The sequence below is a fragment of the Notolabrus celidotus genome, chromosome 8 (assembly GCF_009762535.1).
Source record: "Notolabrus celidotus isolate fNotCel1 chromosome 8, fNotCel1.pri, whole genome shotgun sequence".
In the NCBI taxonomy this organism is placed as follows: Eukaryota; Metazoa; Chordata; class Actinopteri; order Labriformes; family Labridae; genus Notolabrus; species Notolabrus celidotus.
Window position 1 is genome coordinate 14,244,485 of NC_048279.1, and position 13,365 is coordinate 14,257,849.

At 41.7% G+C, this 13,365-nt stretch overlaps 1 protein-coding gene across 4 annotated transcripts in view; it reads right to left on the bottom strand.

Moving 5' to 3' along the window:
* unc5a (unc-5 netrin receptor A) overlaps positions 1-13,219 on the bottom strand; it is a 140,730-nt gene extending 127,511 nt beyond the window's left edge. For 3 of the 4 annotated variants that reach the window (XM_034689889.1, XM_034689888.1, XM_034689886.1), the window contains exon 1: positions 12,630-13,219. In XM_034689889.1, coding sequence (XP_034545780.1) covers positions 12,630-12,720 — 91 coding nt within the window. In that variant the 5' untranslated portion in view covers positions 12,721-13,219. The remainder of the gene's footprint in view (positions 1-12,629) is intronic. The other variant, XM_034689890.1, reaches the window with a different exon arrangement.
* Positions 13,220-13,365: the final 146 nt, after the last annotated feature.

Here is a 13,365-nt window from a genome sequence, read left to right on the forward strand (position 1 = left end):
AACTATCAAAGTGGTTAAAAGTGTAACAGTATGTCATTTAGAGATTACGGAACAACCAGTCTGGTATACTGTATTTTCTGACGATTACATGTTAGAGAAGGTGTTGTGTTAATGTGTTTGTGGAAGTGTTAATAAGAGAAGTAAATACAAGTTAAATGAAGCCGTGGAGGTAGATTTGGCGAGGCATACCACCATTTTCAAGGTGTAGGGGAGGGTGAGGTCCCAATCTAGTCAGATAAACCAAAAGGAAAGAAAAAAGGAAAGACAGCACACTTTTACCCTTCTCTCCCCTTTCTTAAGTTGTTTGTCTTTATATGTCATCATCAGTTTCCCTCCTCATAAAGTGAAGAGGGATCACCTTCCTCAGACCCTCAGGACCGTGGATTCTTATGTAAGTCGGACATTTCTCCCCCACTTAAAAAACACTCCTAAAGCCTCCAGAGAGAGAGCCTGCTCGCTGTGGATTAATGTGCCTTTATAAAGTTGTCACGTCCGCTGGAGATTAAGCGGACTTGGTCCACCCTCCCTCCCTTCACAGCTAAAAATCAGTCCGGCCCAGTGGAGCCCCCTCGTGCCCTGAAGGCTGGACCAGAAGAGCTCCAAAAACTCCCTGCAAGAGTCAAGCCGGGAGTCTGACAATGAAATCATAGAGACGATAAAACGAATAAACTATAATATTGTTGACAAAATGATTACATAAACAGAGGACGTCTTCACATTAATTACAAGGGTTGATAATTAGCTGCACAAAAGTCAACATATGTTCTTTCTTGACAACTGACAAATTGTATAAGAGCAAGTCCGTCTGATGGAGTCCCTGCAGTAAAGATAAGGGGATTTACCAGCTTCTGTTTTCTGTCCTTACAAAGTAAGCCTGATATTTTGCATTAGATTACATTACAGTAGAGGACACAATTGCAGACCTTTGACATTAAAACTCTGAAATCCAGTTACAAATTGTTTCTATGAGTCTCATGTAGCTTTGTGTGGCTGCATGTGATTGAATGAAAGAGCCACATCCTGCTGACTCTTGACATGTCACTGAGATACGGAGCAAAGATTTCACATCATGACAGCGATCAAAACAGCCATAAAGGAAAATAGCTCGACACATTTTACTCCATTGGCTATTGTCAACACAATTACAACATTTGGCAGACACTCTTATCCGGGGTGACTTACAATGCTGCTCCGTATTCATGATTACAAGCAACACTATCAGATAGACTTGAGATAGACAATTGGATGACATTTATGACCACGCTTGGGATGTATCTGTGATCCCAACAGCCCAGTGGACATGTTGAAGGCAATGGAATGTGTTTTATCATACTACAAGCATCAGAGATATGTAATATTTGGCTAACAAGTTTGATGAGTGCATTTGAAACAAAGTCCAAGAGCCCTTGAATCAACCTAATTTTCTCAAACTGAGTCATACCTGGTACATCAAAACAGACTTTTCAGGTCCAATTAGGCTGTCAAAGCGGCAGGAATAATTGAAATAAATAATCCTCCATAGAGTCTTCAGCTTATGAGCAATGGGACGTTCTGCATTTAGCTACAGTCAGTCAGAATACAGAATAGATGAAGCCATTAGTGGAGCTGTTAACAATATCGTATTAACTGAGGCCTGTGTACATTCAATCACCGCTTGAAATTGGACACCAGCTCACATTCATTAAACGACAGCCACATCGAACAAATAGCGCCTCAAATTCTTGTTTATTGGTCACCAGATGTCCGCCCGCCCCAACTGCATGTACGGAAAATTAATTAAACGAGCAAACTGAACCAAGCTTTGTTGTTTTAACTGCATGAGTTGACCAGTGCCAACTCCCAAATGTAGCAACGGCAAAATCACAATCAATAATCTGTAAAAGCACTTTCAATTACATGGACAACATACCACCAAAACACATTAGTCAGAGCACAATTAAGCTAAGTTGGCATCAGTTAGGCCAAAGTGAAAGAGCTTCAGTGTGGTGACATCATGCTGTCTTTTTTTGACAGAGGGGGCTTGGACACTAACAAGAGCTGCAATGTATCTTCTATCCGCCTACACCAAATTTCGTGCTGATGTCAGTTTGTATCCGTCGACAGAGTGCACCCAACTGACTTAACCCCAAGACCTGTTGTGTACTTTATCAACATACCGTGTTCATGGCTCAAACGGTTTGATTGAAAATAAATGAGACAAAATGGGCCTGAGCAAGTGGATGTTAATTAAGGCTGCTGCTAATGAAAAAGGTTACAATCCCCCACCTTAATATGTTTAATTGCTATAATGTGATATAGTGCTTCACTTAGGTCACCTAACAACTGAGAGGTTAACAGGAGACCAGGTGTGCTGTTGGAGACCTTGATATGCAGTTGGAAATACTGTAATCAAGCTAGTAAAGTGGTATCTGCTTCAAGACTAGAAAAAATGATCTGTGATTCAACTTTAACATAGAGGGGAAAAGTGATCTTATTGGTGGAAAGTCTACTGTTACTTGGACAAATAAACTTTCTACACTGCTAGGAGAGCAGTGGGAGTGGGGAGTCATGACCTGTTTTTTACTCAACTCAACTCAAATTCTCTGTGTAAACTAGTCCAAACATGTATCTTATTTTAATACTTCTTGCATAAAACTTAAAAATATGTACAAGTTCCATCTTTAAACTCCTGAAATAATTTTCAGAAATTGTTACAACACTGCCCAAGCACACAAAATCAAAAATAGCAACTGGAATACTAGATATAGTGACTCACAGAGCAGCACTGAAATACAACAACTGTTCAATTTCAACAGTTGGTTAATGAGTTACCCCTGCAGGCTTGATTAAACATTCATCTTAGTCCATTTTAGAAAGTGGATTCTTCTAAGGTGCCTGAGAATCATCAACCTGAGGAGCTGCAGAGCTCTCACAAACTCACTGTTTTAGACCTACACGTGGACAAGTTCAAACATTAAATGATAAATGGAATGTGTTTATCTAATGCTGTTAGACTACAAATCACATTCACCCATTCACACCACATTCACACACTGATGTCGGCGGCTGCTATGTAATGAGACCATTAAGTATGTATTAACTAATTCACACACGACTGGTACAGCCAACAGGGGTAGTTTGGCGTCAAGTGCTATGCCCAAGGACACTTCGGCATGAGGACAGCAGACTTGGCATCAAACCCCCCGACCTTCCGATTAAGAGACAACTGACTCAACCGAGCCACAGCCGACTCTTTAAGATTAAAATGCAGACTCATGTTTTAATAATGTTGACATCCTTGATAGAGTTAAGTAATCTCAGAAATGGGGGAAATGGGCATATCTAGTGCTGTCAGGATTCTCCTGGTTTCTAAAGCAGTGGCTCTGCAGGACTCTCAGACTCTGCAGGTTGATGATATAGAGAGGTTCTCTCTGAGAGGATGGTGCATAATGGATGTAGCTGCCTGCCAACTTTTAACTAAAGCAATCCACTATGAGTATTTAATGCAACGAGTAAATAGAGCTTGCAGAAGTCCAATACTGAACAAACATGGCCCACTGATCATCAGACAGAGTAAAACAACTTAACATATGTCTGAGTATGTAAGGCTTAAAACAAATGGGAATGCATGGTGTAAGAAAGGAAATCATTGTTTGGCACTCCTCTAACCTTTCAGGTTTTTTAGTGTTATTTTTCACACATCTTGTCTGTACATGTAGGAAATATGACAATGCTCAGATTTACCATTTCTGACAGTATGGAATCTAAATGATCACAATCCCTTGGGAGTATATAATCATCACTGATGTTTACCTGCGCTTTGATAATATGGTAAAATGCATTATTGTACATTTTCTGCCAAACAGAAATCAGAATGGAAAAGTCAATAGACCATGCTGCATTATTATAACCAGACTGAGTGCTAATAATGCAGATCAAAAAGCTCCTTTGTGTCATTCCGCCTATAACTAATTACTTCAAGTCATAAGAGTCTATTTCTCTAATATCAACAAACCCACAATATTAATTCTGTCTGCAACACAGGATTGTAAATTAGTGGATAATTAACAAAAACAATGCCAGCGCAGAGCCCCTCTGTACTCATCTTTTCAAAATCAAGCAGCGGAACAAGAAACTGCAGGTATGAAAACACACTTTGATCCGACATGAATGCATTGTCAGTGGACGTTTAAATCCATAGAAGCCATGATCAAGAGGTGTTCAGGCTGTAAAAAAAGGGAGTATTGAGCCTCAATGGTAGCTGTGTTGTCATGATTAATTCTACAGGAGTAAGGACTTGAATGTGTTTTTCTGTGAGCCTTGTGTTCCTGATGGCCTTGCCAAGAAAATCTGCTGCTTAGCTTTAAGCTTTGAATCTGTAATGTTCAGACCTCATTTCACATCAGGAAATGGTTTGTTTGGGAAAAACAATAATGCAGGGACCTACATAGATCAGAGAGGCTGTTCTCTCGCTGCTACGCATTTTGCCTGGATGATAAATCGTTTATGTTTTGTGGGAAGCGACATGAATGCTGTTGCATAACATCAGGATTACTTTTGGTGATGATTTCAGGTAAAAGAAAAAGAAGTAGGCGGTGGGATGAAGACCTGATCTGACCTGAACTTTAAGTTTGTTCATCTATAAGGAAGAGGTGACATGGATGACATTTGTAATGTTGTATCAATACTGAATTATTAACAAGCTTGCTGCTAAACCCAGCGTATTCTAACCTTACATCACACAACATGCTGTCTGGGCTCGAATGTGCTCTGAGAGTCACCGCTCTGTTGACTCAGTTGAATTGCTTGCCTAAGGGATCAGGGCCTGGACCCATACATATAATTAGGAAAGGTCACTGTGCCTCCTGTCTTGTCAACAAAATCACTTCGAGATGACAAATTCTGGCTCCGGCTGAGCCCGACCTCCCTCAGATACCCTTGCCAATCAAGCGCCAGCAGGGCTGTGTTTGTAGCCTTAGGTGATTTCTAATTATGTATTTTACATGCCATGCTTAATAGCGCTAAGCATACCAATAAGCCATACATTAGCTTGGAAGTGTTTTCTCTTCAAGGTTGAAGAAGCAAACAAAAGTCATTGTCTTGTAACTTGCTAGCTGAACTAGCTTCCAGAGAACAGTCCTCCTCACCGTAACAAGAGGATGTTGAGACATTTACATTTAAATAACTTGGTACGAAGCCTTTAATGAACAGAGGAATCTGGATATAACACAATGACATTTAAGTGATGAAATCGGCAAAATGCCAGTTCACATCCAATGACCTTCACACTGATTCTAAGTTCCTTCTCCACCACGTGCTCTGTACACTTTCTATCCAGTCCACTGTATGATGAAGTGGAAGTGGCTTTCACATTGCTCCCTGGTGGCCTTACTAAGGAACTATTAATCTATGGCTCTCCATATTGCATTCAGATCTGCTTCCCCCAGCCACCACCTGGCCTGAAGTAAAGGCCAGAAGAGGACCCAGAGGACTGGACACTCTCTTATTATGAGCTGCACCAAGACACCTCTGGGCTTCTAAGCGCTTCCTCTGACAGTGACTGATGGCCAATTAACCATTTGGAGAAGAGTATTGATCACTTCGAGAACAGGGAGGATCTGGAAACATCTCCTAACACACCACTACTCTCACTGTACAAAGTGAACAGCCGGACAGTACATCATGTACACTTAAAACAAACAGAGCTAAAAACAAATAGTGACTGCTTTTTCACACTAATACTGTCTCCTAGGGCGGCACAGGGCTTTCATCAGACTTAGAATTTTGCAAGTCCAATCAGATTAGACTTCAACCATTTGTTCTCTTTTTAGGTCCCTACAGCAAATTTCTACCGAGTCTCATGCATTACCATAAGCGCAAGCTGTACGTTGAAAAAAATGTATGTGAAATGTAGGGCATGTTTACCATTGTGTTGCATCACCTTTTCTTTTAACACTATTCTGGAGTTTTAAGAGTGAAATGAGGGGAAATAGGTCTTCTTTGTTTTATGCAACAAATGTTTTTAGTGGGTGACAAGTTGGGACTGAAGGCAGGCCAGTTTAGTATCAGGACTCATCTTCTACAGAGCCATGCTGTTGTAACAGACGTTGTCTGGATGTTGCTCCAAAACCTGAATATATTGTTCAGCATTAATGGTGCCCCCCCCCCCCCCCAGATGTGTACGGTACCCAATGCCATTCTCGCACCTATGCACCCCCATATCATCACAGAGGCTTTCTAACTGTGTGCTGAAAACAAGCTACCAATCAATCAATCAATCTTTATTTGTATAGCGCCATATCACAACAGATATTATCTCAAGACGCTTTTACAAATATAGCAGGTCTAGACAGTACTCTGTTAAATTATCAACAAAGACCCAACATCAAGACAGGATGAGACTCAGTCTTGTATATTTTAATACACCATAAGCATTGCACCTTGCAGTATTTAGTTTGTTACAGCGGCGAGGAAAAACTTCCTTTCAACAGGCAGAAACCTCGAGCAGAACCAGACTCATGTTAGACAGCCATCTGCCTCAACCGAGTTTGGGTTGGAAAGAGGGATAGGGGAGAATAAGAGAGAGAGAGAGCGATGATAGTGATAAGACGAGTAGTAGTAGTAGTAGTAGTAGTAGTAGTAGTAGTAGTTGCCGCTGGAGTCCAGCACGTCGGTATCAGTTGGAGTCTGGAACGTCCACAGCAGGAGGACGTCCACAGCAGCGACTCGATGGCAGCTATGTATTCCCTCTCCTCTTTAAAACAGTCAACGTTTTCCAAAAAGACTACATGACAGTTTTCCACTTCACCAGAAGTCACCAGCGTTTCTGGATCATGTTAATGTAGTTTCATTTTTGCATGGTACAGTTTTAACCTGAATTTGTGAATTAAGCAATGCACAGACAATGATTTTTGGATGTAATTTTGAGCCCATGCAGTGATTTCCACTACAGAGTCATTTCTGCTTTCAATACACTGCCGCCTTAGATCGTAGCCATTCAGTATTGGTCTTCCGCCTTGTCCCTTTTGTACAGAGATTCCTCCAGATTCTACAAACCTTTGATGATACTATGTACGGAAGATGATGAAATCCTTGAATTCTTTTCAACTTCACACTGAGGAACATGATGGCAGTCTCTCACAGAACGGTGAACCTCATCTTTACTTCAGAGGAGACTCATCCTCTCTGGGATGCCCTTTTTATTTTTCATGTTAGCAACCTGTTGCAAATGAACCTAATTAATATGGAGATGTTACTACAGGATGTTTTTTTGCACTACACACATTTGTGAGTGTTTGTTGCCTCTATCCCAACTGTTAGAAGTATGTTGCAGGTATCAAATAAAAAATGGGCACATATTTTACAAAAAAACAGTACAATTTTCAGTTCCAAAACTTGATGTGCTGTCTTTGCACTCTTTTCCATTAAAAATATGGTTTAGATTACTTGTAAACCATTCAAATGTTACTTAGCATCCCAAGTTTTGGGAATTTTGGTTGTAAAATCATCCATAATGGAGGAAGCGGTTTTGGCAGCTTGTAAACTGAAGTTAACCTGAGGAGCTGGCCCCTTCAAAGGATGCCAGAGAGAGAAAAAAACTTTAATTATAATGCTTGGTTTAAGTTTTTCCAGGCTGGCACTCTATGAGAAAAATAGGCAACATGCAGATACATTCATCAATATTGTGATAATGTGTGAAAAAACAACTAATATTGAAGGATATTAGCTATAACTCACAATTTGTGTGTCAATCTTGCTGGGGGAGAAAGCATTGCTTAGCTATGTAAACTATAGTTCTTATTTATGGTGACGAATTCAGTCTTTTGCTATGCGTTTCATGCAATTTGCAAAAATTGAGTTGTGAATTATTGTGCAGCCCTAGATTTTACTGATTTTAATTACATGGTCTTTTTGTTAGGTGAGGATAAACCTCTGCAGATACTAAAGTACACAGCCTGCTATGCTGTCGCTCCTTGTTAGCTCTCTGTGCAACGACGCAGCTAAAAATAATACGAGTATAGATATTAAAATGATTTCATGTGAGAGTGAGTGTGCAAGTCGGCAAGGGATAATTTTAATGGATGAAAGTTAATTTAGGTACACAGACCATCAACCTCTGCCTTTTACATGTCCTTTTTCCTTTGTTTGGGTGAGTTTTTTTTCCCCCAAGAAAAAGCATAGAGCCATCTGAGGTCAAAGGTCAGCATTGCATGTTGTTTCTCTCTGTGGAAGATGCAAAAGAGAGGAATGACCTGGGAAAAGGCGCTTTTGATTGAACCCTCTAGGAAAACACCTAATGCTCTGCTCAAGAAGCTCATCCCAACCTCTGCTCAGTGGCCTTTGGATATATGAGGCCATGTTCTGGCACAGAATGGTTAGCAGCAGAAGATACAGCAAATCTGAGAGCAATCTCCCAACTGCTGTTATCATGTCAGATACTGCGCCCTCCAATGAATAATTGTCTAGGTTCCCATTGAAACATAGGGTAATCTCATCCCACATTGAGGGTGAAAGGTCAATTTTATGCTACCTGGATAGAAACGTGCAGATACGGACTACAGTGCACCTCGTTCCAGGGGGGAAACAGCCTAACTTCAACCCCTTAAGCGCTCTCACATAGACCTGAATCATAGAAATGGGGTAATTGAAACAAAAGGGCAGAGTTTGACAGAGATGTAGTGCTTTCGCAAGGCCTCTGCACCGACTGCAGAAAATAACACCTAACTCCTCCCCTCTGCAAGGTTCATCCTCTGTGTGTCCTCGACAACGCCTGTGTCCTTCCTTCCCTCCTCAAGATTGCCATTTGCAAATGATAAGCGCAGGGACGTATCCTTCTGAGAGATATGGTGCCTGGGCATTTGTCACCAAATGAAGTGTGCTCCTCTGCTGTTTAAACCTGACCTGTGTGAACAGGTGCTTTTTACCTTCTATTCATTTATCCTGAACTGTTATCTCTGCCTCCATTAATCACAGACACTCAAAGAGAAGAAATTAGATTTGCAAGACTTGGACAGAAAGAACGTTCACGTTCAATTTGTCTGTTTTCCTTTTACAAACAAGTTGACGTGAAGGAAATTGGAAAAATGTGAAATATTTGATCAGCTCTGTCCTGAAAATAAGCAATGCCAGCTCACATTTACATGGTGCTATTGTGCAATTCAAATTCTGTAAGCAGCAGAAAATAACTAGAAATAGTACTCCTGAGGAGTGAAATCATTTAAAATTTTCCCCCATTATTTTTCCCCTCTAAAGTATAATTGCCTCCTTGCATGATGTATTCTGCATTTATACATCATGCTAATTTACTGGCTGGGTATTAGCAGATGAGAAAATAAATAATTTTATATGCATTCTCCCTCCCCCTGTGCACAAGCCTTTCCGTTGTCTGTGTCATTTGGATTCATCTCCCATGACTAGAGGGAACAAAAACTCTTCCTGGTAGTAAATTATTACTTCACTGTAAAAGACCACATCCGGGGAAAATACATGGCGATCATTTGCCATGCATTAGCTATGGGACAGAAACGAAGTGGTTTTAAATTCCTTTGACCAGAAGGCAATTTCCCCCAATAAATTATGTTAATTTTCGGCTTTCGCTCTCCTTATCGCATTCTTTAGTGAGTCAATGAGGAGAGACAAAACTGGCTGCGAGAAAGACAACTGCGGGATGATTCACATTAGAATGATGAGAGACGTCTGGCAAAAGAATCCCTCATATTGCTGTACTAAGAAATGGGACCTCTGAAATTGCTGCATTATGCAAACATTGCTGCTTGTTGTCAGTTAATGGCCATCTCCTTACATCCTCACAAGGTCCACACCCCCTGGAAATTGCTCTGAGGTGACTGTTTCACACAAGTAGGAAGGTGCCTGATACCAACTCCCATGCTCCCTTGCTGAACCAGACAACAATTGCTTGGCAACGCTCACATCGGGCAGAAGGAAAAACAAAGGCAAAGCCAGGGTTTTTATTCTCTCTGCATGGATAGCTGCTTTTTGATGATCTTTTCTCAAGGAAGTAACAAGGGACTAACAACACAACACACTAACAGGCAAGTTTAAATAAATGGGAAACAACTGAAGCAACAGGAGCTGGAGTCATTTGCAGTTGTACGACTGCGTACACACACACACACACACGCACACGCACACACACACACACACACACACACACACACACACACACACACACACACAGCAGTAATGCATGAATGCAAATCCTTAAGGAAACACCCTCACACACACACACACAAACACAATTTGCATACTAAAAACATCAAGTAGTGTGCACACGCAGGCAAAGCAGTACAGTTCTTTGTTCCTAAGGCTGAAAGCAAAACTCCCCCCTCCGTCCGGCCCGTCAGATCATTCACAGCACAGTGAAAGAAAAAGTGCTCGGCTAGCTCAAAATCTAGATTGACAGGCCTACCTTTATTACTGACTGAGTTATGTTTCCCTGCTTTTGATGCAGACGAATGCCGAGTCAGCGCCTTGCCTCCCTTCAGAGGATAGCTCGTCTGATCTCAACTGAGACCGTCCCGGCCCTGATGTCGAAAGAATTGGCCACCAAATTACCTTCCAATGCATCTCTGGGACTCACTGTGTCCCATAAAAGTAGCTTGTAAGCTATGATAGCAGCTTATAAGGATGCCTGTACTGAGCTAATAAATGATAGGCAGTGACAGAGTGAAAGAGAGAGGGGTCTGCCTTTTAAATTCAGAAGACAGAGAAGAATGAAATCACTTATATCCCTGAATTCATCATCATTTTATTAACCAGCTCATTGCTATTCAGGGTCACAAAAGGGCTGGGAGCATTTCCCAGCATGCTGTGAGTGAAAGGCAGGGAAACACCCTGGACAGAGCTACAGTCCATCACAGGGAAGACAAAGGCACAGACAAACAGCATCACACCTATGGGAGTTTCAAGTCTTAAATTGACACGATGACCCCAAGAAAATGCAGAACCAAGGCACAGGAAAAAAAAACTCCTGCTGAGAGGTCACAGCACTTTCATACAAACCATATAAACCAGTAACACACTGGAAACACATCTGTATTAACATGCATCTTAGAATGACTTGTAAATACCACTGCACTGCTACTTACTTAGCTTGATATACAAGGTCCCTTGAGCATGTCTGTTTATTTAATCCTAATATATTCATAATTATACCCTAATTAATGCAAGAGAAAAGCCCTCTTAATTCATCATCTCAGTGTCCTGAAGCTAGAGTCGCAATTACAGCAACTTTAACATGTTTGCCTTCTGTCCAAAGCAAGGTTAACACTTTGGAAACAAGTAGAAGGCAAATGACGTTTAATTTATTGTGTTTTTTTAATACTTGCCAGCAGTTTCCAGCTGTGTGGCATTGTGAGGACAATATTTAGCATGACGGAGAACAGTTTAAAAAGGTGTTTTTCTAAATAGTTAAAAGGTTGTACTGTGAAATGGTGCATTATGGGTGTCAGGGCAATTGATTGCATTGATTAAAGCACTGATTTGTCTAGCTAGGCTGTGCACTATTGACCCTTAGGGTCAACTGCTGGCAACCTGTGATGCTGGAATCAACAAATTCAGATTTATTTATTCATAATTATGATGTTGATGACTGTTATTATGACGCATTGATTTTTAAACTGAAGATCTGATTTCGAGGAATAGGGATCTGAAACACATTGCAAAGACACTTAAACATGCCGTTTGTAGTTGCTGGGGTAAACTTCTATCCAGTCTCTGCACTAACTACAGCTCACCCCACAGTCGGTGATTGTTTTGTACATCAAAGCACATTTGCATGCAATCGCTAGTGTCTGGCCAAGAGGCTACATCATAAAATATAACTCATCAGCGCGAGTAGGTCGTCTACCAACTCCGTAAAGCTGTCAGCATACTGCAAATGCAGCAGGAATGAGACCTGGTCGGAGAGAAACGTGGAGCTGAATGATCCCGTTTGCAGCCTGCAGAGCAGCACCCGGTTAGATGGATGAATACAGGCTCTGAATATACGGTTTGGCCGGTCCACTCTGTGGCGGCATAGCTCAGAGATTTAATAACAAAATGATAAGCGAGGTGATATTCTTCTTATATTTGAATTAGACTCACTAAAAATGCAGTAAAGGTTGTTTATGTGACAGTGTGAAACGAGCCCAATGTCTCTAACCGAGCACTGCGTTTTATTGTTCCAGAGCCTGTCTGTAAAAACGTGTCTCAAAGTGCAGGTTTGCTCCCTTCAAGCAGGTGTAGCCCCAACTTCCCTTGCAGTCACGACAGTGGGATTAAAAACAAATTATTAACCACGCTCCGCTGCTTTTAAAACACAGATTTGCAACATAAATGCAGTTGGGGGATGACAGTTCACATTTGCCTCAAGTTTTCACCTTGGCAGACGCGTTTGAGGCAGCAAACACACTCATACATAACCTTGAAGTCGGAGGCTAATTGACGGCAGTGACTGCAAATTAAAGAACAATAACGTCTGCTAACAACGTGCTCTGTCATGCGCTGGCCGCATTTCGGACAAAAAAAAGAACCTACTAGCAAACAACTTACACGTGCATCGTTTTGTATGCACTTGCTGCGTTGTACCCGACACAAAAATTGAACAGCATAATGAAGCAAAATTGAATTAATGTCATGGTGGAACTCACCAGTGCAGGTGAAGCCAGCAAGCACGAGCCAAAGCACAAGGAGCGTAGCGCTGAACCTACAGCGGACAAAGGGGCCCAGAAGTAAGGGCATCTTCGTGGTTTTTATCACCTAAGTTTCAAAAAAGGCAGGAAGAGGAGCAGTAAACTGGCACACTGGGCTCTAAAAGGTCCGAAGAGTGTCCTCTGTTGCACTTTACGCCTTTCTTCACAACGCCCAAGTCTTTTCCTCAACACATTTCCTTGTGCCGTAGCGTGGCCATCAGTATCCCACTCGTGCGTCTTCGTTGCTCAGAACAACGCATCACAGGTGTGGTAAATAAAACTGCTTCCTTGCTCGCCGCGGCGGGTTTACTGTATTGTATCTCTCCAAAAAAGAACACCTATCCTCTCACAAGTCTCCCTTTCTCTCAACGAACCGAGGAGGGAGGCAGTTTCGCTTGCTTTCTTGTTACTTTGCAGCCTTCGCGCGACAGGATACCTTCTCCAAATGCGAATATTGTAAGAATTGGCATCAGAGAGGGAACATCTGCTTGCACAGCAATGCTGCTGGAGTGATGAGAGTCAGGGAAGGTATACGCTGCGATGAGCGGAGCAGCAAAACCAGGAGCGGACTCTACGTGCTTGCTGGGAATGGAGCGTCCTCAGCGCGCCCTGCCGGTATATCCCTTTCCTTATCCAAACATTTACATATCTTGTATAAGCATAACCAGCCTTATATTGGCAATGCACAGATAGA